Genomic DNA, 25,657 nt, shown 5'->3' with positions numbered 1-25,657 from the left:
GGCAGAGTAACTTTAATATAAAGACTTTAAAACCATTATTAAGGACTCTGATGAGGTGACTTGGGAAGGTGTCTTTGACCCCAGAGAGCAGATTAAAATGATGATCAGTGGAATCCTGGCAGCCAGGGGATGAATATGTAACAGGGAGGGATTTTAACTGTCGATTTATCTTGTTTCCGCTAGGCAAGTAGAGTTAAAACTAAGCCCATTAATTCTCACTGGGATAAGTGGTAAGGACTCACCTGTTGACAACTGTCATCAAGAAAATGAGGAAGCAAGTAGGAGGAATCGCTTGATGCATAGATTTTGCTATTGTTTGTATGTGTGTGTTTGCGTGTGTCGGGGTCTGAAAATGCCTTGTGACTACTACATTTCAGGTAAATACTAGAGCTGCTTGGTTGCATTAAGATCAAATAGCCAGTCTAGACACAAGTTCTCCAGACACATACATGGATAATGGCCAATGGGAGGGCAGCCAATGACATAGCCAAGTGTGACCAAGCATGAAATACTTGCAATGAATTTACTTTAATCTGTATATTATGCTGAGTTTACTTTAAGTGTGAGCATGAGTTCAGAGCTGAGTTGTTGAGAGTAAGGATCACACAGATGAGCTATGTTCAGGTTTGCCTGTCCCTGATGGTGCTACCTAGTGACACAGTGTTACACAATGACAGGATGCTCAGCAAAGGGAAATGGGAGAGGTGCGGTGCGGAGAGAAGAGAAAAAAAATCACCAACCAGTTAGAGATGAGTGAGTGTGGCAGCAGTACAACTCACACTTAGTCTGGCTCCAGCCCTTTTTCCCAGTTTACAGGCTGCTTTGAAGTGTCTGAAACCTGTTACAATGCTTTTAGTAGGCTGCCTCTGGGCAACACTGCCTTGTAATTAACTCTTGACGACAGCATTAGGAAAAATCTTGAGTAAGTGCCTAATTCAAGGTTTGTTCTACATTTTTGTTCACAGCCTGTTTGCCTCCTGATCAACATCCTGCTCATCAATTCTACACACACTCCAAGTCTTTACCTCAACTGACAGCCTCCTCTAGATTGGCAGTTATTTGGTTGCTCTCCCATTATTCACCAGCAAACCCTTACCTATTTTAGGATTTGAGTTGATAATTGAGTTTGAAAGTCCTGAGCAGTTAGTGAGGTTATGTTTTGTCTGCTCAGGCAGACAGCAAGATATATTGGCACTATTCAAAATATATCAGGAAGTTCTATTGATGTCCTGGCCAAAACTGCTCCCTCAATGAGTGCAACTAAAAAGTGTTAAGTCATTAGAACATAGAACATAGAACAATACAGCGCAGAACAGGCCCTTCGTCCCTCAATGTTGCACCGACCTGTGAACTATTCTCAGCTCGTCCCCCTACACTATCCCAAAATCATCCATGTGCTTATCTAAGGATTATTTAAATCTCCCTAATGTGGCTGAGTTGACTACATTAACAAGCAAAACACTCCAATCCCTTACCACTCTGCGTAAAGAACCTGCCTCTGAGATCTGTCTTAAATCTATCACCCCTCAATTTGTAGTCATTGCAAAGTAATGATGGTTGACAAAATGACTATCAGTGCACTTTTCATAAAATATTATACATGAACGCACTTTGAAATGTTTGAAAAATATGATGAGTTTCAACATAAACACAAGTTTCTTGTTTGAACATTAAATCGTCTACTTTCCCATATTAAAATTCCTTGGAAGGAGCAGGTGTCTTGAAAAACTTGAACAGCAGCTGAAGCGAGCCACTTCATGCTGCTACTTTGCAGTAAACCCATGAGTGTATTTTTCCAATCACAGGATACTGCTGCCAAGCCAAAACCAGTTCTGCCTACCACACAGAACAATAATGCAATACCTGTATTTAGCACCAGTGTGATGCCAGGTATGTAGGCTGTATATCCCAACTACTGGTGCATTATATCAAACAATATATCTGATTGTCTGTTTAAAGCGGGCTAGTTGTGTTCAACCAAGCCTTTGAACACAATATCCAACATAAGATGTGGTTTTGTTACAGAATTACATCTATTAAATAATCCAGACTATACTGTAAATTACACCAGAAATCAATTCAAGATCATCAGTCAGGCCTACACTTTTGTACATGGTAGAAGCTATATGTAGTCACATAAGACTCTGTAATATATAGGTAAAAGGATTTTGTACATAGATTTCACCTTTTTGCATTGGGCAACAAAGCCGTCATTGGACAGTCAATCCATGCTGCACTAGCAATGGCAACACTGTGACCAATCAGAGTCTAACAGCCCAATCAGAGTATTAAATATCTCTTTTCCATCTGTTTCTTGCACCCTGGTCCCAATAAGTGCAAGACAAATGATTTGAGAATATATCTCTTTTTAAGCAATGTTTAAATTTGGAACTAACACTTTTAGCATTGAAAGCTATATTTACCATCCAACATCTGTGTATTTAACATACAGAATGATATAGTACAGAAGAAGACAAATAGATTTATTAGACTAATACCTGGAGTGATCAGATTTCCTCATGAGGAAAGGCTAGACAGACTATTTAGAAGCATCAGAAGAGTCTTAATCGAAACATTTAAAATCCTGAGGGGACTTCCGAACAGGGGAATGTCAAAACAATATTTCCTCTTGTGGGACAATCTAGGAATAGGGTTCATAGTTTAAAAATGAGTGGAAATCCATTTAAGATAGAGAAGAGGAAACATTTTTTCTCTCTCAAAGAGTTGTGAGTCTTTGGAATTCCCTTCCTCAGAGGCAGTGGATACAGAACGTTTAAATATTTTTAAGGTGGAGGTGAAAAGATTCTTGAATACTGTGATACTTCAGAGGTTAAAATCAGATTGGCCTTAATCTTAATTGAATAGGCTCAGATGACCGACTGATTGTTATTATGCTTGTAAGACATTTGGTCCAGGTGGGTCACTGGACCCGAAAAGTTAACTGCTTTCTCTCTACAGATGCTGTCAGATCTGCTGAATTTTTCCAGCAATTTCTGTTTTTATTTTTGGTCCACTGTGTCAGTGCCAACTCTATGCAAGAGTATCAAAGCTAATCGCAGTCCATGCCTTCTCCCATACTCAAGCACGTTTTTCTCTTCAGATAATTATGCAATTTTCATTTGAAAGATACAAGTGATTCTGCCTCCTCCACAGCCTCCCAGAGTGCATTCTAAACTGTAAACCTAACTATAAAAAAGTTCCTCATCATGTCATTATTTCTTTTGTCATTCTACTTATATCTGTGCCCTCCTGGTTCTCAGTCCTTACTTCAATGGGAACAGTTTCTCTCTATCTATTCTGTCTAAACTCCTCATGATTTTGAATACCTCCATCACATTCCCTCTCAACCTTTTCTCTAAGGAGAACAGATGGAGTCTGTCTAATCTTTCCACATTACTGAAATCCTTCATCCCAGAAACCATTCTTAGAAATCTTTTATACTACTTCTCTGGAATCTTCCAAAGCTTTGGAAATTGTAGTGCTTAAAATTGGAAATGTTACTCCAATTCAGACTCATCTGATGAAAATCTGTGAATTAATGAGTTATTAGATCCCCTGACAATCTCCACAATATGATTTAAGATTTGAGCTATTAATCTAGTTTGGCAATACTGAACCATAATGAGTTCTGTTGGTCTGATCATGATAACTTGTTGATTTTATTGTTTCTAGACTCTATGCCTCTATTTCTCAAGCCCAGATTCCCTCATGCCTCACAAACCATTTTCTGAGCCTGTCCTGCTACCTTCAATGATTTGTGTACATAACCATGGATGCCAGCGTATAAGTTCATCTTAGAAACCTCCAACCATTGTTCCAAAAATGGGAGTCAATTTAAAGGTGGAGTATATGACACAGACTGTCAATATAATGTGGGTGGTCACCGTTTTAAAATGTGAAGGAAAATAACACTCATTCATCTATTAAGATAATGTAGCATGATTTAATAATTGAGGCTGTGTTCCTTGGAGCATTGGAGGCTGAGGGGTGACCTTACAAAGGTTTATAAAATCATGGGGGGCATGGATAGAATAAATAGACAAAGTCTCTTCCCTGGGGTGTGGGAGTCCAGAACTAGAGGGCATAGGTTTAGAGTGTTGGGAAAGATATAAAAGTCACCTATGGGACAACTCCATGCTGTATATCTCTATGACTCTATGATTCTAAATTAATTGTACAGAGATACCTTTAACCACAAGCATCACTATTTTTGACAATCAAAAAAAAGAGTTGAGTAGATTGAATCTGAATCAATTTTGCAGTGGAATGATCATAAGCTTCCCACTCTGCATCAGATGTGGTGCTTTTTGTTTCAGAATCAGCCCTCCAGAACAAATCACGTTTCTGTGTGTCAATTGAATTGATAGTTCGCACATTTTGAACAACCTGATGACAATTTATGCACTAATAGCATTCTATGATTTGCTGACAGAACCACATGAATGTCAAGCTGGCGGTACACATATGTCCACTACTTGTGATTTTTTTCTCTCTGTCAATCATTCACCTATTCCATTTAACACAAACATGATCCCTAAATGGCTTGAAGGAGTATACATCTAAAGATTTAACTATGGACATTAGACATCCCAGTGTCACTGGAATATGGGTGTTATTTATTTACAGGTGCCATTTGATCATCAGTTATACAATATCTGAACATGTCCTAAAGTAATAAACTGCACTCTATACATAAACCAATGGGATGCATATTCCAAACATGATCGATCCATAACTTCACTCCATCCTCATCCATATAACTGCTGTTACTGACTGGCCGCAGAACCTCAAGGAGGAAAGTTGATTTTTGGCAGGGATTTAGGTTTGAAAATTACTATTGGTTATAATTTTGTTCCATTAGTCATGCAGATGAGGAATAACCCTGTCTTCTCAAGTCCTGTGACTGTCATTAGAAACTGTTTTTCAACCTTTCCACAGTTTGGTTGCTATGCATATCAAAATATATGGATGTTTCATCTCTGTTGCCAATGTGGCTTCATGGGTACTCCTAGTGCTTTTGTTATTATTGGATGAACCATCACTGGACTTGTTTTTTGGTAGCCTCTGAGTGACATTGGTCTTCTGCAACGCAAAATATTTTTGTTGCATAAACCGGGAACACCTACTTGTTGTTGCTCTGAGATATTTGCTGGACTCAGACTGCGAATTTACCCATTTCAGTGCTTACATACACGTTGCGTTTCTGGTGATAGTTATTCTGATGACTTTCAAAGGACCTGTTTCTGATGCACACTGTTCAAGGTCAGGCCAGTGTCCGGTCCATGTTCTTATGGTATAGTTGGTCTTGGGCATCTTGTCTTCTTCAGGATAGATTCCTTCTTCCCCCATTCTCGCACCAGTTTCTTACAAACATGGTGAATTCCCTCACTGTGGCCCAATTATTAGGCAAGTTAGTTGTTGGGAATACACTGTCATTAAAAACAACAACAAGAAGAAAGCTAGAAGAGAGAGATTTAAGGATTTGCACATTCTGGATTAAAAAGGATTTACATCTTTTTTATTTAAAAAAATTGCTTCAGCCACCTAGTATTTAGAAAATGTCACATGACTTTGTGGAAATCATATAAGCAAAGCTTGTAAAAAAAGTAAAAATTGGGGTTTAATGGCTTTAGTTGCTTGACAACCCATGTTTGCAAGAGATATGCCTGTGTGCTGAGGGCTTTCCTGATGAAGAGCTTATGCTCGAAATGTTGACTCTCCTGCTCCTCAGATGTTGCCTGACCGGCTGTGCTTTTCCAGCACCACACATCTTGACTATGTGCTGAGGGTTGCCTAGTAACAGCCTCTGTAAAAGTTGCTGTCTTTTACACACACACACACACACACACACACACACACACACACACACACACACACACACACACTGCACAGATCTCCCTCAGTAAAGTCTTTCCTGGGAATCTGATAAACCTCCAGAATCATTATCCTTAACCCACTCTTTAAACTTGAGAAGCTGAACTACTAATTCTAATTGACTCTCATCTGAACTAAATTCTAATCGAAAGATCTCCCATTGATCCCATGGGTGTCATATTGCGACCTTGACAACAGAAAGTTGACTGGACCATGAGAACTTTTTCTTTTTTGCAATGTGTTCAGTTGGGATCCTTGGCGTCACAAAGGTATTTTCATAATTGTTTTTTTTTATAAAGCCTATTTCATCATGGCAGAGTAGTATTGGAATTAAAGGTATATAGTTGAATCTGCATAGTAACTTAGGTTGTTAATTAGGTTTCCCATTTATTATAAAAATTATTTTGTTTATAATAAATTAGTTACTTTTGAGTTTATTAAATTAACCTAGACATAGTTTATTTTATTCTGGGCAGTAATATAGTGAAACATATTGACTATTTTGAAGACTAACCAGACATTTACAGTTTTGGTATGGATCATGGAGTAGGAGGACTTCATTACTAACACACTCTTCCTGTCAGTGTTATAGTGAAATAATGCAACTTCCATCCTAAACCAGCTTCATGCTTCATTTGTTTTGTTGAAAGACTAGTTTCTCCCCATTTGTCATCAAATGGAGTCTACCTTTGAGGATGTGTCTTAAACTCCTGCGCATCTTTGCAACACAGCCAGATTGTTTGCTGAATTGTCCCCTTGTACGCAGTTATAATGGCCTGGTAAGTAAAATGTGCATTTGTGAAAGTTGAGGCTGACTATCAGAGCAAGTATAGCATGTCGTGGCTGAAAAGTGTGGGGGCAGCGTGAGTGGATAAGCAGTTGACATCCTAGCTAAGTATATGCTACAGCACAATATTTGGGGCCAGAAAAATTAAGATGTTTTATATGCTGTACCATTTTATGATAAATGAAAATCATAAATGAAGTCTCGAAAGATGGTTGAGCCTAAAACCCAACCAGGAAGTCCTGGTGTCTTAGGACTGAGATGATTGGCCTGCAACAACTATGGCCATCTTCCTTTGTGCTTGAGATGATTCCAAGCAATGGCAAATTTTCCCTCTGATTCCCACTGACTCCAGTTTGGCTGGAGCATCTTGATGCCACACTTGGTCAAATTCTGCCTTGACTTCGAGCTCTGTCACTCTCACCTCACCTCTAGAATTAAACTCTTTTATCTATGATTGAATCTTGGCTGCAATGAGGTCAGAAGCTGCCTTGACCCTTACAGAACCAAAACTGAACATCAGTGAGCAGGGTATTGTGGAATAAATTTGATAGCACTGTTGGTGACACCTTACATCATTTTGCTGATGATTGAAGAGAGGCTGAGATGGTGATAACTAACTTGGTTAGATTTTTCCTGTGTTTTTTTGGATGGGAGATACCTGGGCAGTTTCCCATATTGTCAGGTGAATGCCAGTGTTCTAGCTGTGCTGGAACAGGTTGGCAATGGGCATGCCTAGTTCTGGAACACAAGTCTGCAGTTCCCAGGATGTTGTCAGATCCTAAAGCCTTTGCAATATCTTATGCCTTCAGCCATTTCTTGACACCACATAGAGTGAATCAAATTTGCTGAAGACTGGCATCAATAATGGTCAGGATTTCATGATGACGCCAAGATGGATCATCCACTTGACACTTCTAGCTGTCAATATTTGTAAAACCTTCAGCCTTATCTTTTGCAGAAATAGACTGAGTTCATTGAGGATAAAAACATTGGTGAAATCTGCATTGTTTAATTATCCACCACCATTTATGACTGGATATAACAGGACTGCAGAGCTTACATTTGATTTGTTAGTCATAGGATCACTTAGTTCTATCATATGCTGCTTCCACTGTTTAGTATGCAAGTAACCCTGCTGTGTAACTGTACTAATTTTTAAGTTTTGCAGTTGTTGAATACAGCATTCACTAGAACACTCTTCATTGAACTCTTGGCTTGATGCTAATGGTACAGTGAGGGATATGCAGACCATGAGATTACATATTGTAAATAAATATAATTCTGCTGCTGATGGCCAAAGTACCTCAGCAATGCCCATATTGGAGCTGCTAGTTCTGCACTGCCTCTATCCTACAGTGTTTCAGACACACCACACAGTAGAGAGTATACTCAGTTTGAATGCAATACTTCATCTTCACGAGAATAGTATGATAGTTATTCCTCCGAAGACAGTCATGCACCGATGCTTCTGTGGCAGATAGAATGGTCAGAAAAAGGACTAATTGGTTTTCCTTTATTGTCCTTTCCCAGGGCAACTCTGACGTCACCGTACACCACTGTGCAGTCACCTCTCCTGGGTCTGCGCTGTTAGTAGGAGACAAAAAAAATCTGCAGATGGTGGAATCCAGAGTAGACAGGCAGGCGGCTGGAAGAATACAGCAAGCCAGGCAGCATCGTGAGGTGCAGAAGTTGATGTTTCGGGTGTAACCCTTCTTCAGAACTCGAAACATTGACTTCTGCACCTCCTGATGCTGCCTGGCTTGCTGTGTTCTTCCAGCCTCCTGCCTGTCTACTGCAAAAGGATATGGCATACACAGCAGTGATGATGATGTCTGTAAGGTATGATTCAGTGAATATGACTACGTCAGACTGCCTTTTCTGTGAGACAGCTCTCCCAATATTGGCGCAAGGTCCCAGGTGTTGGTGAGGAAGACTTTGCAAATCAATATGCTTGGTATTTTGTTTTTATTTCTAATGCCTTGGTTACCTAAGTAATATGCTGGTTTTATTTCTTTTGACTCTTCTGTTACTGTTTGACACAACAAAGTGGCTTGGGCCATTTCAGAGGGCATTCAAGAGTTGGATCTCATGTAGCTCAGACCAGGATCAGGCAGCAGATTTCCTTCCCTAAAAGGAGGCAGATGGAATTTCCATATGACAATCATTTTACGTTACCAGTTTATTAATTGTCCCCAGCATATTAGGGTGAGCCTCTGCATTTCTAGTCCAGTGACATTATTACTATGCCACTGTCTTCCCTACTGTTATGAAGATGTGGGTGTACTGTACCTTTAATAGAGTTAAAAGTTGGTAGAGCTACCTGACAGCACCAAGTGTTCTCAATAAAGTAACAATGTAACATTTGGTCGAAAGCTAAATTAGCTGATTGCCTGGAAATGACAAAACTGATTCAAATTAGGCCAATCAGTTTAAATTATACCCCGAAAAAGACCAAACTCCAATCCAGTTTGAATTTAGTATATTGACAATCTTTAAAAGCCAATGACACAACCCAATGCTTTGGGGGTATAAGACTGGGGAAAATTGAACAATTGAGAGGAGAACTGCCAAGCCACCAGCATGTTAAAAAACTGCCCAAAAAATAGCTCTCTTTATTGATCAATAACCTCTGAAGCAGAATCCGCAAGATGAAGAATTCAGGAATTCAAAGAAAACTGAAAGCTGCCTGGGTTTTGAGATAAGAAGTTTTATTTTATAAATCTTAATTGTGGGGTTTTATCAGACTAATATTACAGAGGGGAAAATAAAAGATAGGTTAGAGGAAGGAATTGTAAATAGTTGTTAGTTAATTATTCTCTGTTATACTTTAAGAAATAAAGTTGTCAATTTGTTCTTTAATTAGTTCTTGGCCTATTAAATTTTCACAGATTACTGCACAGGATAAATCTTTTCTGTGTTGCTGGTTTTAAATTAGCAGAGGGGTTTACCTCATGTCATAACACCTACCCACTGTGTCAAGTTCTCACCTCAGGAAAACAAACAAACTGAAAGACAGATTGAGGCATCTGAGACAGAGGAAAAGACAACTATTGCACGACCAAGAGAAAGAAACAGAAAGCAAACAGGAAAAGAGAACAATCAACAGAAGTAGAGGGAACAATGCAAATAAACAGGGACAGGGCCCAACCACAGTTGAGGGGATTGGAGATGGGATGACTAGATTGATACCACAGGGACAGAGAAGCACTTACCTACATTACATTGCTCATATCGGGAATGAAGTATTAATATGTCCTTTGATTATATCGAATTCGGATCATGCATTACATAATCTCTAGAGTCACAAATGAGTCTTAATTTGAAAAATTGTCCACTAGTAATAATAGCTTGACTTGTGCGGTATCAACAGGGCACAAACCTGACAGTGAACATGTGCGCCACGTTATTTTGATGAGTCTGTAGACTGACATTTCTTAAGGGCAATCTCTTGACTGGGGCAGTTAGTGAGCCAATTTACACAATGAGACCATTGTGTGTTTGATCTTTGGTCCAGTGAAGGAAAATTAATAGCTGACACCAGACTGACACCCGCTCAGTTCATAAAACGTAAATGCTGTCTGAGGTGGAAAAAACCCACTTTTCATTGTGTTTAATTTCTGGCTCCATGCCAGTGACTTATTTTACCTTGTTAATCAAACCAATATGAAATGAATCTGGGTCTCCTGGCTCCAGACAGCAGCACAGATTATCCACGAAAATGCCGAGCAAATCTTGATCGCAGTACTGAAGGGACTATTTTCTTCAGGGCCCAGCGCAGACATTTGTGTTTTGTTTCCTCACTTATTTCAGAGGAATTCAAGAAATAAAAATCTCTTTACATTTCCCACTTAGCTCCAAAATCATTGAAATTTTGCAATTAATTGTATTTCAAATTGAGGCAATGCACTGGAAGAAGCAGGTGAAAACCATCATTAGAGTATATGACTTTGTACACTGGGCATCTTGTTTATCTAACATTGCCTCCAATCCAAGTTATTAAATGCAATGGCCTCAAAATCCCTCAGAGTTCAACAGAGGAATAGGAGGAGGCCATTCAGTTCCTTGAGCCTGTTCCTCCATCCAATTATAACATGGAAGATTTGTATAGTACTCCATTAACCAGTCGTTGCTTCACATTGCTTGATACTCTTACTTAACAAGATCTTATCGCAATGTGAAAGCTCCAATTGTATTCCAGTATCCACAGACCTCAGGGAGAGGATTTCCAATTTCTATTCCCCTTCCTGTGAAAAGGCACTTCCTGATTAAACTCCTAAACAGTCTACATCTCATTTTAAGATTACACATCCCCCACCCTGATTTGAAGAAATAATTTCCCTTTTTTACCCTAGCAAATCGTTTTTAATATTTCCAATACCTAAATTAGGTCATTCTCTCATACTCTATGGGAATACAGACAGATTTATACAACTTGGTCTCAACAAGTAATGCTCCAAGACCCGGACACTAAGTTCCTCAAACCCGTTTAATTACATTTAATTCAACAACGGCTGATCAATACATCAGATTAATTTATCTGACTAGACTACATACACTTTGATACAAAATCCCAGAAATGGACCGTGTGAGTCATGTGGAGGAAGGGGATGGTCCCCTGAATATGAGTCAGTTCTTAGATCTGCCATGTTCAATCCCATTTATAGATAGATTCCCTACAGTGTGGAAACAGGCCCTTTGGCCAAACAAGTCCACACCGGCCCTCCGAAGAGCAACCCACCCAGACCCATTCCCCTACATTTTTACCCCTACATTAATGCACCTAATACTACGGGCAATTTAGCATGGCCAATTCACCTAACTTGCATATCTTTGGACTGTGGGAGGAAACCGGAGCACCCGGAGGAAATCCACGCAGACACGGGGAGAACGTGCAAACTCCACACAGACAGTTGCCAGGCGGGAATTGAATCTGGGTCCTGATCAAGGTGGCAAAGGAATGACCTTCTATCCTTCACCATCCCACAGACATCATGGCAGGGGAGGGGCATATTGCACACATTCCTGTTCAAATGTCACACCTACCACATGGAAATAATAGCATCTGCCATTGGGTAGGCTGAAGGGTGTGATAAAAAGCAGAAGAACTGTGGATGGTGGAAATCAGGAACAACAACAGAAATTGCTGGAAAAGATTAGCAGGTCTGGCAGCATCTGTGGTGAGAAATCAGAGTTAACGCTTTGTGTCCTGTGACCCTTCCTCAGAAGAATGTGACTTCCTCAACATAGGAACATGCCACTTTGCTCCTCTAATTTGGGCAATGAGATCATGTATCATCTATTTGCCCATATCCTCTAACGTTTTGTTCATTTGCTCAGATCAGCATTTATTTCCTATTGCTAATTACTCTTGAGAATGTGTCAGTGAGCCAACTTCTCCAAGATCAGCAGTCTGTACGGCAGTGGTACATCCAAACAACATCAAGGCCTAGCTCCTAGAAAGGGGAGCTTCATTCAGGGAAAAAGCTTCCCATGAAAATCTCCAGTGGCCAGAACATTTACATTAATTACAACAACAGGATTATGCACACTGGCAAATACCAGTCAACGTTTCAGGTGTAACCATTTGTTATCTAATGTTTCATGGGGGTGGCACGGTGGCTAGCACTGCTGCCTCGCAGCGCCAGGGACACAGGTTCGATTCCAGCCTCGGACGACCGTATGGAGTTTGCACGTTCTCCCCTTGTCTGTGTGGGTTTCCTCCTACAGTCCAAAGATGTGCAGGTTTGGGTGGATTGGCCATGGGAAATTGCCCATAGTGTTCAGGGATCTGAAGGTTAGGTACATTAGTCAAGGGTAGATGTAGAACAATAAGATTGGGCAATGGGTCTGGGTGGGTTACTCTTCGGAGGGTCGGTGTGGATTTGTTGGGCCAAATGGTCTGTTTCCACACTGTAGGGATTCTATGATTCTAAATGTAGAAAATATGCCAATCAGTTTACACACTACAAGCTTCCACCAACAGTAATGGGCTAATGACTACATCGTTAATTTTTAGTGATTTTAGTTGAGGGATAAATATTGACCACAACCACTTGAAACAATTTCCCTTCTTTATTTTTCAAATAGTGCCACTGGACCTTTTCACAACCACAAACGTGTACACAGAGATTTTGTTCGACATGTTGTCAGAAGAACTGTACCAACATTGATGGCCTACATCTGGGCTTTTGGATCATGGTTTGCAAGGCCTTGAAATTGGCTACTGCAGGAACACCAGCCACCATTTTAAATAGCCTGCACACAGATAGATAATGGCAGTTATATAGCATTGGCCCTTCAGACAGACACGCACACACTTTCACACACATGTACGCAGTGTTTTCAATCCTTTGTCAGGAGTCTCTGTGATTGGAATAAACCAGAAACTGTAAGCAATTTCCCCATGAGGCACTTTATTTTATCTCTAACCTTTTATATTATTACAATATAGTATGTTACAAATAGGTGAATTTTTATTTGTCTTTTAGTAATGAATGCCATACACAATAAATAAGCATTATTATAGCAGTAACTTACCCAATTGCATGCCATACTTATTGAATTATCTTGCAAATTTAGCTTCATCAATTAGCATTCTTGGCTTCGCTATCTTCAACTGGAATGTCCACATCATGTCAGAGCTAAATCTGCCTCCAATAAGTTCAGTTTCAACTTTTCTGCCAAACAGTTCTGTTCTGTTCGACATCTCAACATTTGAGAAGCCATGTCTTTGCAAGACTTGGACACAGATGCATGTTTCTGGTGAAGTACTTTCAACCCCTCTCTGACTCCTGCACTTAAGAATAAGCCCATTGTTTCTGCCTCCACTTTGTCTCTCTCCAGTATGATGTCTCACTGCTTCATCAGGACCTCAAAGGTTATAATTATTACCTGAGCCCCCTTAAAATTGACAAAGAGATAATAAGCTTAGGGAAGTAAACACAAGGCTAAAGAAGTGGTATGAGAAAGAGGGGTTCCATTTTTTAGGGCACTGGCATCAATACTGGGACAGGTGGCAACAGTACCACTGGGACCAAAAGCATGTATTTTTGTACTTATTTACTGTACTACTGGTATTTATTTGAGACACCGGTAAAGGAAGTGGAAGCAGATTCATCTGAACCAACCTAGGACTAGGATCTCCGCAGAAAGGTTAAATAGAGTGGTCATAAGGACTTTAAACTGGTTGGGGGCACAGGAGTGGTTGTTAAAGTTTCCACATCAAGTAACAGGACAGAGCGTATGGAAAGGGTCAGGAATCTAACTTCAGACACAGCAGTTAAGGGGACAATATGAGAAGAAAGGCAGCCAACGCAGCTCTGAGGGTGTTGTACTTAAATGTGCGCAGTATATGAAACAAAGGAGCTTGTAATTGGTGGGTGCAATGTTGTGAGTATTACAGAGATAGGGCTACAATGGGATCAGGGCTAGGAACATATTCAAGGATATATGTTCTATTGAAAGGACAGGCAGAGGGGCACAAGGTACTAGGTTGCTTTGTCATAAGAAATTAAATTAAATCAATAGCAAGAAGTGATATAGGGTAAGAAGGCATATAATCTGTATGATTAGAATTGCAGAACCGCAATAGAAAAAGCCCCAAGCAGCAGTCAGTATTCAGTGTGAGCTACAAGCTCCTTTGTTTCATATACTGGGGACATTTAAGTACAACACCTTCAGTCCTGCCTTTCTTCTCATGGTTGTCCCTTATCTGGGGCAGAAAATAAATCATGAGATAGAAAAGGCATGTAGGAAAGGCACAGTTATAATAATCATGGGGGGACTTCAATATGCGGGTAGACTGGGAAAATCAGATTGGCAGTGGATCCCAAGAAAAGGAATTTGTGGAATGCCTATGAGATGGTTTTTGGACCACTTATGACAGAACCTACTAGGGTAACAGGCAGTTCTGGATTATGAGATGTAATGATCTTGATAATGGAGCTTAAGATGAAAGAAACCCTAGGAGCAATGACCAATATATGATAATATTCACCCTGCAGTTTGAGAGGGAGAAGCTGGAATCAGATGTAACGTATTACAATTCAGTAAAGGTGACTACAAAGAAATGGAAGAGGAGCTAGCCAGAGTTGACTGGAAGGGGAACCTAGCTGGGAAAACAAGGGAGCAGCAATAGCAGGGGTTTCTGGGTTAATTCAGGAGGCAGAGCAGAAATTCATCCCAAGGAAGACAAAACATATGAAGGGGAGGACAAGGCAACCACAGTTGACAAGGGAAGTCAGGGAAAGCATAAAAGCAAAAGATTAGCGGGAGACAAAAATTCAGCAGATGCTGGAATCCAAAATAGACAAGCAGGAGGCTGGAAGAACACAGCAAGCCAGGCAGCATCAGGAGGTGGAGCAGTGTGTGACCCTTTATCAGAACCCTGGGTCCTGAAGAAGGGTTATACCAAAAGATTAGTGGGAAGCCAGAGGATTGAGAAGCCTTTAAAAACCAGCATAGAGCAACTAATAAAGCAATAAGTATAGAGAAGATGAAATCTGAAGGAAAGCTAGCTAGTAATATATAAGAAGACTGAAAGAGGTTTTTAGATGTATTAAAGGTAAAAGAGAATCAAGAGTGGACATCAGACTGCAGGAAAATGAGGCTGGAGAAGTAGCAATGGAGAACAAAGAAATGGCAGCGGAGCTGAATAGATACTTTGCATCAGTCTTCCCAGTGGAAGGCACTAGTAACATTCCAGAACTTCAAGACAGTCGGGGTAAAAGCGGGCACGGTAGTTATCACCAAGGAGAAGGTGCTGAGAAATGGAAAGGTCTGAGGGTAGATAAATCATTCGGACCAGATGGACTATACCCCAGAGTTCTGAAGGAGTTAGCTGAGGAGATTGGGGAGACATGGTGGTGACCTTTCAGGAATCATTGAAATCAGTAAAGGTCCAAAAAGACTGAAAAATGGCTAATGTAACACCAATGTGCTGGCCTTGGAAGGGGCCCAGTGGCGGTTCACAGGAATGATCCCGAGAATGAAAGATGTGTCATATGAGGAGTGGTTGACGTCTCTGGGTCTGTACTCAATGGAGTTTAGAAGGGTGGGGGGAGAACCTCTTTGAAACTTACAGAATACTGAGAAGCCTGCTGGGATTAAAACTAGAAAAGATGTTTCCACCTGTAGGAAAAACTAGACGCTGAGGGCAAAATCTCAGGGTGAAGGGACAACCCTTTGAAACAGAGATGAGGAGGAATTTCTACAGCCAAAGGGTGATGAATCTGTGGAACTCATTGCCACAGAAGGGTGTGGAGGCCAAGTCATTGAGTGTATTTAAGGCAAAGATGGATTAGGGGTTTGTGATTAGCAAGGGGATCAAGTTACGGGGTGAAAGCAGGAGTTTTGGATAAGATATCAGCCATGGCAGAGCAGAATCGATGGGCTGAATTCCCTAATTCTGCTCCTCTATGGACTAAGGCAGCACAGAGGGCATGCAGGGTTACTGGTGTCAGAAGTTGGGGGAGTGACAATTTGAGGAAGATGTTGCAGGCAACAGTGAGAGTGGTAGAGCATGACCCTTTGTGGGAGGTGGGTACGGCAGCTGAGATCAAGTGAATGTGAGGTATTGGAGAGAAGGTGATGGCACTTATACTGGCAGAGTAGAGAAGGACTTGACCTTCTTTCTACAGCACTGGGCATTACTCTAAATGGCTGAGACTGCTTTAACCCAGGTGGCAACCATGGAACATGCTGGCATGGTCTGGTGTTGTGGCCTCCATGATTGGTCCTGGGGTTGGCACTACCAAGTCCAACAAGACCTCCAAGACTCTACCCATAAACTGAGGTTCTAATTACCTCCATTTGCCATGTCTGGGGCAAAGCTCAGGAATTGCAGAGGGCAGCTCCAGACTGACAGTGCTTATCCAACTCTACAATGGACATTTAAAAATGGTGTGGGCACAAGGGAGGCCAGTGAATTCTGGAAGAGACAGTGAGCGGTGAACAGTTCTGGGAACAGTACATGGGAAGGTGAGGTGGAGGTCAAACATGAGAGATGAAATAGGTGTGGAAAGTAACTAATGAGGTGAATTTAATAAGATATGGCCTCATGGCAACTGACCCTCCAAAAAACCCACTGCAGCTCAGACTTTGCCAAAAAGTTATAAGATTCAGCCCACAGTTGCAACTGGATTCCCCTCACCTATTGAAAAAAACAGCCCAGGCAGCCCATATTTGACTACCTTACATCTGTTCCCCAATGTTCCTTTACAAGATCTTTTTATCCTATTCATTCTTATTCTCATGAAAATATATGTGTGGATTTCCAAATTATAGCTGCCATTACCACGAGAGCTTTAAGTAACAGGCTTCCTCTATCTTTATCCTTACATCTTCATACCCTTTGTGTGATCTAAACTTCTCATGCACTCCTCCTCCTCCAGTTTTTTCATTTCCGTTCCTGGCGGCACTGAATACATCCTGCACTCACCAACCACAATCGTTGACCACCTCACTGGATGTCACCCAATGTGTTCCATTCATGTATTCAGTGTCTGAAGCGAGTTTGAAATATGTATTTGAATCTTTGAATAAGACCTTTACTGTCTTAGCTGTCAGTTATGGCCTTGGTGAGACATCAACCTTTTATAATATAAAGCCTTACTGTTACTAATAATAATTGTTCTCGTAAAAACTCGCTCTGACAATGTTCTCATAAAAACTCGCTCTGACAGTATTGATAGCATCAAGCACTTCTTAATATTCTTTTGTTATATTCTCAACAATAGAACAATGATAACTCTTCAAAAGTGACAGCACTCAGAGTAACCAATGTCATGTACAGCCAAGAATCAAAATGGCAACTGGAATCCTCATGAACAAAATGATAACAAAACATGCAAAGTAGAACCAACGGAAGACTTACAATGTCTTAGATCAGCAAATACACCTTGAAAACCATTTGAAATATAATAACTACAAAACTGAAATCTTAAGAGAGACAACGTTTGGAAATACAATGCACATTTCAAATAGTAGAACTCAAGAATAGAACTTATAAAAATTATTCTACCAGAAATTGTTGGCACATATTTCTGACCGAACCTGCATGGAAACTTACTGATTTCATATAGTGATAGAAATATGTAAAGGAAAATAACAATCCCTCTGGCATGATAAATGTTAGAAACAAAGTAAATTGCTGCTAAAATTTACAGAGAAAACATAAATAGCTGAAACACTTAACAATGAAGTACGTGATCAGAGGGTTCAAACGAAATGTCATAAAATATAATTTATAAGCTCCACAATCTTTCTGGAATCTTTCATTGACTTTTCCTGGATCAGATTCAGGAAATAAGTTGTCCTGAGGGGTATACGTGAATAGTTACAAATTAGACAAGAGGTGTAAAACTGCACATGAGAGTCAAACATCATTCACCAATACCACAATCAAATATTTTGAACTGTTACTGTATCTAAGTGTTACCTACTGATACCGTAGTCAAACAGTGCATGTTAGTATTTTTGCAAGGTTTGTGAAGGTTTGTAGCTCAGGTTGAGGTTTAGGGTGAAAGTTTGCTCGCTGAGCTCAGCGAGCAAACCTACACCCTAAGCATGTTAGTATGATAGCACTTTTAGCATCATAAACCCAGTGTCTATCTCACTCCTACATTCTAATTTCCAACACCTACCTTCCACCTACAACCTTTCCCAGCAGCTGAAACCCACCTACATTCCAACCTCTCGCACCCAACTCCCAACCACATTCTAATCACTAGCATCCATCTCTCCTTCACATTTCAATTTCCAAACATATCTCATTCCATGTTCTAAACTCCAGTGCCCACTGCTTTCTCACTTGGTTTCTCTCCTTCTCTCTTTCACGTAACAACGAAAGGTTGTGCGCTTAAAATACATTGATCTCTTGATCATTTTCAATTGATACACATTCCACTGAGGAATCTGGTGCTTGATTTTTTTCCCATAATTCAATAATAACTGACATACAAATTGTGATCAATAGAAGTTCAAATCAATTCCAGGATAAACAGTTGATAAACCCATCAATGGACTACTGTCGGAAATGAAGTGATTCTATTTCTCCAATAAATCTATTTCAAACACAACAGTTCAATCCAAAAGTTGGGGTTCTTAACAAGCTTCCAACAAAATTCACATCATGGTGCTCAAAAGCTCAAATGTCCATGTGCTTTATCCCTACCTTCACAGGTTTTCCCATCAGCTTTCAACTTCAAACCCTCCAGACACTTGCAGTAGAAACTACCGATGGTATTACGGCATTGACCTTCACATTCTCCATTGTTCTCTTCACATTCATTCACATCTGTAAAATAAAGCACACACATACAACCTCAGTATGTTGCCTATTTAATGTCTTAACAGAGACTTAGAATGAAGCCATTCAGTGTATTGTGTCTATATCAGGCTCTTTGTTACAGCCAAGTTAATCTCATTTCCCTTGTATCAAATGTTCAATCTATTTTATTTGGCCAAGGGCCCATGGGATGGTGAGTGAAAACAGACCACTGAGTGCCTGATTTATATGCCTAATGTCACAGAAGTGTTAGCCTTTAACTCAATGGATAGCCCTCTCACCTCTGAGTCAGAAAATTGAAGGAGTACTGCCCTGTCAGAGATATTAAATCAAGGTACCATTTGTCTCTTCAGGTGGACATATAAGATCCCACAACAGAGAACAAGAATTCTCACCACTGTTTTGGCCAATACTTATCCTCCGACCAACATCATGATAAAACATTATCTGGTCATTATCTCAAAGTTACTTGTGGGATTTTGCTAAGTGTAAACTGGCAAATAGACTTCTGACATTACAATGATTACACTTCAAGACAATAATTCTTTGACATAAAATGTAGTGGAATTTCATGAAGGATGCTTTGCAAAAACGGGTACTACCATTCCTTCAAGGCTTAGAACATTGCTGTAGAAATGTATTTGAACTGTTGAAACAATTATACTTTCACACCATTATAAAAGGAACTACATGTTGCTTTTATATAATGCCTCTAACATTGTAAACACTCTGTGATAATTCACAGCATTGACGGTCAAACAAATTTGTCATGGGGCCACATCAGGGGAAATAGGACAGCTTATTAATAATATAATCACAGAAGTCGGTTTGAAAGTGTGCCTTAAAGGAAGATAGAGATGCAGGAGATTGCAAGAGATAAAATCAATCCTGACAAATTGTTGACTATGTTAGAGGATGAAATACAAGGAGAAATGGAGGAGGCCTTCAGGCTGTGCCATGGGATATTGGTGCTTAGTGTAATTTTTCTCTCCATTACTTAAGCAGTGACATTAACTGATTCAAAGTCAGAAGGTCAAACCTTTTACAAAAACAGCAACCAAATCAATGTCTGAAAAACGCACTTGACCATAGTAACCTCAAGGTGGAAATGGATACTGCAGATGCTGGAAATTAAAGTCAAGATTAGAGTGGTGCTGGAAAAGCACAGCAGGTCAGGCAGCATCCGAGGAGCAGGAAAATCAACGTTTTGGTCAAAAGCCCTTCATCAGGAAAGAGCTTGAGGCTAATAGAAGGAGGAGGAAGGGATGTCAGGGCACAATGCTTTCATCCCATAATTGAGCTCAAGAAACCACTGGACTTTTTTTTTGGAGAGAGAAGGATTGAGGTTATGGTGAGAAAATAGCTAGGGCAACATAATCTATAATCTGTTTTGAAGAAGGGTCAGTAGATCCAGAAGTTAACTCTGCTTTCCCTTCACTGATGCTGCCAGACCTGCCGGGTTTTTCCAGCAATTTCTGCTTTTGTTCCGCAGTTTATTGACTTTGTAAAGGGATTGGGTCTAATAACCTAATAGCACTCAAATCTTCAGCTGACATTTCAGAATGAGAAATAAACAATTTATCAAGTACAAAGTACACTTTATAATGTACTCCACACAATATGAAGGTTAGTTCTGTATACTGTCAGTGACTTAATTCCTCCACACAATATGAAGGTTAGTTCTGTATACTGTCAGTGACTTAATTCCTCAAAGAGTTTACAGTGGATTTCTTTGGTACCATAAACGCTTTTCATGCTTTCTACATGTTGTTATAGATTAGTTAAATGTCAGGCGTAACTCCAACAATCTCTCCCTTGAAATGGCAGCAATAGTTGGTATTGATCCATTTAGATTAGATTAGATTCCCTACAGTGTGGAAACAGACCCTTTGGCCCAACAAATCCACACCGACCTTCCGAAGAGTAACCCACCCAGACCCATTTCCCTCTGACTGATGCACCTAACACTATGGACACTTTAGCACAGCCAATTCACCTGACCTGCGCACCTTTGGATTGTGGGAGGAAACCGGAGCACCCGGAGGAAACCCACGCAGACACGGGAAGAATGTGCAAACTCCACACAGACAGTCATCCAAGGCTGGAATTGAACCCGGGACCCTGGTGCTGTGAGGCAGCAGTGCTAACCACTGAGCCACCGTGCCGCCCCAAATTGAAAAATTTAATTGAAAATTAGATAAATTTAAGATAGAAATATTAGCAATTTGTGACATGACAGTCTTAAGTGTAACATGGTCAGTGAAACAGCTGACATTCAATCTCTGGATAGGCCAGGCTTTCCCAAATTGGGTTTTCCTTACCTCACTCTAACTCTGTAATAGATTAAATGATAAGAGATTGATTGTTGTGATTAGTTAACAACTCCATTATCGTTGTATCCTGCGAGAGGACAAATTAGATAGAAGTTTTTTTTTATCTTATGGTTCCTCTGTTTTAGTTAGGTGATTAATATATACAGCGTTTTATAATATGGTGACAACCTTTGCAGGCAGCTGAGGCCTGTGCACAGATGTCAAGAGAAGATGCTGTTCAATGTGTAACTGAGTCTGGCTTCATTGTGCTAAGATAGCAGATCACAGCTGCAGAAGCATTACAGATCATATTTCATTCCTGAGCTGGGGTTAAGATATAAATATGTCAAAGAGTGTGGTGCTGGAAAAGCACAGCCGGTCAGGAAACATCTCAGGAACAGGTGAGTCAACGTTTCAGGCATAAGCCCTTCATCAGGAAGGGCTTATGCCAAAACGTCGACTCTCCTACTCTTCGAACGCTGCCTGACCAGCTGTGCTTTTCCAACACCACATTCTATGACTCTGACCTCCAGCATTTGCAGTCCTCGCTTTCTCCTTAAGATATAAATGCGATCAGGTTTTTGAGGCATGATACGGTGTATAATTCCGTCTATGAATGTCATTTACATGGTCCTCCAGTAGGCATTTGACCACACAAGAGATGGTTAGCAAAATGAAAGCACATTCTTCCATTCTGAAGAATGGTCACTGAACCCAAAACGTTAATTCTCTCCACAGGTACAGCCAGAGCTGCTGAGTGTTCCCAGCAATTTCTGGAGTTTTTTTTCTGATTTCCAGAATCTGCAGGGTTTTTTTTAAAACATATGGAATTGGGGGAATCTACAAACATGTATCAGGAATTGGTTAGGAGGTACGAGAGTCAAAGTAAAATGAATATAAATTCCAATTAGTAGAATGTACTAGTGATGTTTCCTACCTTTGCACTATATTTATCAGTGACTTGAATGAAAGAATAGAGAGCCATGCATCTAAGTTGTTTTGATGGCACGAAATTAGGTGACATAGCAAGTGGTGCCTTTAGGAACAAAGTTAATAAAAGGGCATCGTTGAGTTCAGAGAATGGCAGTTGGAAGTTCAACATTCAAATGTAAGGCATCCCTGAGCTGGGAATGAGATGAAAATGCACAATGACTGAATGTCAATCTTTCCTAAGATGAATAAATTCTACAGGGATCAGAGTCAGGTGACTATCTACTGTCCTATGCTGGACTTGGGGCTTTGGGTGACTGCAGCATTGATTGGAGTCAGGTGCTGTAATGACTCCGACGGAAGAATAGCTTGGCAATGTTTACTAATTACACTCACGTCTGAACGCTGGCCACGTGGATTAATTATTTGGGGAGGGTGGGGAAAGGTTCAGGGAAGTGTACCCAGCAACTTGAGAAGAGGGGAGAAATCAGAGAAGGGAAGGCAAAGGAATTTCAAACATCTGTTAGTACTACATGGCAACAACAATTCTCCCAAGCGGGGAAATGTTTTTCATATGGCAAGGACCTTGATGGCGCCAGAAATGATCAAACCAAACAGAATAGTCTGGAGTCCAACTCCAGTGGCTCACACAAAACTCATTCATATTCCATTTCTTTAACAAAAACAAAAGGGGTAGTGTCTCCTTGGCTCAATAATCACACAGGGAGACAATATCCAGGAGAATTCAGACTCCGTGGTCAATGAAAAAGGATTATGAGCTGGGGTTGGAGCAGGGGGTGGAGATGCAGTATTCATACACCACCTCCCACCTCCCCCCCCACTGCCCCATACAGAGCTTGGCATAAAATGAATGATCGCCACAAGGGGTCTAATTACAGTGGGGGCAACTGCGAGCATCAAAACTGCCGTTTGCAGAGGATGAATGAATCCAGGGACTGAAAGAGGGCAGGATGAGGAACCTCGCTGGAATAGATGTAAAGTAAGGCAGCACATCTGTCAGTTATTAAGACAGCTTGCCTGCTTCCTGCTTGTCACTGAAACAGCTCTGTTGTAGATCACTGTTTGAGGATTGGAATGTGTAACATGGCCCATAATTACCATGTGAAAAACGATATTAATAAGCTGATAGCTGGCAGGCTGTACCAAAGATTGTTTGCGGAGTATTGGGAGCATTGGATCATTCCAAGCTGCTGCTTGCCAAGCTACCTTAGGCATAAATCTGACAGCCCTCACTCAGTGGGTAGCACTCTTGTTTCAGAGTTAAAGCGTTGTAATTTCAGTTTGGCTGCCTCCCCAAGTGCAGTACTGAGGGATTCCTGCACAGCCTGAGGTGACCCCTTTGGGTGAAATGTTAAATGGAGGTCTGCCTTCGCAGATGGTCCTGAGAGAATTCACAATGCTTTGTGGAAGAGGGGCAGGGGAATTCTCTCAATGTTCAGCCCAAAATCTATCACTTAAAAAAACAGCTTATCTAGTAAGTTGTTTCACTGCCACTTTGTGTGGTCTTGATATGTAAAAATTGGCTGATGTATTTCTTACATTAGAACAGACACTTTGAAGGTACTGTATTTGCAGTAAAACACTTTGAGAAATCTGGAAGTGGTGAAAGCTGATATATAAATTCAAGTCTTTCTTCTTTCCTTTCATCTATTGTTTGCATTGATGGTGATTCTAAGCAAAGAAAGCTGCCAGTTTCAAGAAAAATCAACGATCAGATCAGACATTAGGCTATTTGAGCATGAAAGGCATCAGAGCTGACACAGCCTTCACTCAACATGTGGATATTAGAATACACAGGTTTGTAAAGACTGTGACTTCTTTTATTTTTCAGCATTATTAATTGTGGACAGAAATGAGAAAAAGTCTGTTTTAAAACCAAGGGCTGTTGAAGGAACACTGCATGTTTTTGAAATCAAGTTAATCTGACATCATTGTAAGAACTGCTTAGACAGCTGTTGGTTCAAGCAGAAGTGGAACAAGGTGCAGACAAGCTGAAGCCAAGGCCATGTACAAATAGAGATTCAGCCGGCAACAAGGAGCTGAATGGTCTGGCGACTAGTGACCAGTTATTGATAGTAAAGGTTTTTTGCCTGAAAATAGCTATGTGACTGGTTCTTGGGTAACTGAACAACTTGGAGCTGTAAACAAGATGGGGAGAAGCCAACACATTTCCACAAACTGACAGCACTCTCTGTTCCCTGCAGTGTTCCCACTTTAAGCTTGAAGAAAATCAGTTTATTTTAACTTTAACAGTTCCTGAAAGTTATTGCTTTTAATTAATAAGTTAGAGATGTTTTTTTAAGTACGAACTACGCAACAGTGCCTCCTGCAAACCAGTGAAAGTATCCGGAGAAGGAAGACTGAGAAACAGCGTTTTGATCAGTGCAAGAACCATCTCGGGCAGTTCTGTGAACAGGTGCGACTGAACTGATTTCCTAGCCTTTCCATCTTCCTATAATACTCATCTTTCCTGTCTGTGGGTGTGTATGTAAGGGGGAGTTTATAAGGGGCTAGGGTTTTAACTAGTTTGGGTTATATGTTGACAGTTCATAATTGTTTACATAGCTACTGTCTATTTACTTGTAATAAATAGCAATTTTTGTTAAAGACAGAGCCTTGTCTCATGGCTTTCAGTCAACCTCCATCTGATGATCAGGTAAATTGAGGAATTCTGTAAATGTTATTTAAAATAATATATTTTATGACGAGTCCTGGGAGTAGCAGGGCTTGAATTCCAGCATGCTACCCCAGTGAGGTGTGACAGGTTAAGTTATTGAACTGGTTAATCCATTGAACATAATTTTGAATCCTGCCTTGGCAAAGACTGATCGCTTTTTAAAAGCTATCTTTATTTAGTTGTTCAATATTAATTGCCTAACTCTAATTGCCCTTGAGAAGATAGTACTGAGCTACTTTCTAGAACTGTTGCAGTCCTTGAGTTAAAGAAGGAAAATGCGCTTAAAACAGATGTCAGGTGGCAAGTACAATTGAGAACCCACTTAAATACAGAAGGTTCAAAAGGGAGGTAAAAAGGCAAATGCAAGAAATAAATAGGGATTATAATAAAAAGAATGACAGTTAACAAAAAGGGAAATCCCAAAGTTTTCTATATGCATATCAATAGTAAACATATGGTTAAAAAAGGGTTTGGATTGATAAAAGATTCAAAAGGGGACTTATACAGAGAGGCTAGATGCATGGCCCAACAACTAAAGATCAGTCAGTTTAACTTCAGTGGGGGAATCTTCTGAAAATGATTATTATTACATGTTACATAGAAAAATGTGGGCTGATTTGGAAGACTCAGCACGAAATTGTTAAGGGAAAATCATAACTTGTTAGGATTTTTGAAGGAGGATTGAGGAGGGCAAGGCTGTTGGAACAATGCCAGAGACCAGACATGTAAGATAAGTTATAGATTCTGGAATAAAAGGAATAGCTGCAACA

General features: G+C 40.3%; 1 protein-coding gene across 2 annotated transcripts in view; it reads right to left on the bottom strand.

The window, feature by feature from the left end:
* Positions 1-25,657, bottom strand: part of LOC122540385 (multiple epidermal growth factor-like domains protein 6) — a 430,729-nt gene that overhangs the window by 212,791 nt on the left and 192,281 nt on the right. For both annotated transcript variants that reach the window (XM_043676046.1, XM_043676049.1), the window contains exon 5: positions 18,834-18,956. In XM_043676046.1, coding sequence (XP_043531981.1) covers positions 18,834-18,956 — 123 coding nt within the window. The remainder of the gene's footprint in view (positions 1-18,833; positions 18,957-25,657) is intronic.

The sequence above is a fragment of the Chiloscyllium plagiosum genome, chromosome 34, assembly GCF_004010195.1.
Source record: "Chiloscyllium plagiosum isolate BGI_BamShark_2017 chromosome 34, ASM401019v2, whole genome shotgun sequence".
NCBI classification, from domain to species: Eukaryota; Metazoa; Chordata; class Chondrichthyes; order Orectolobiformes; family Hemiscylliidae; genus Chiloscyllium; species Chiloscyllium plagiosum.
Note: the sequence above shows the minus strand (reverse complement) of the source record. Positions and strands in the feature narration are given on the sequence as shown.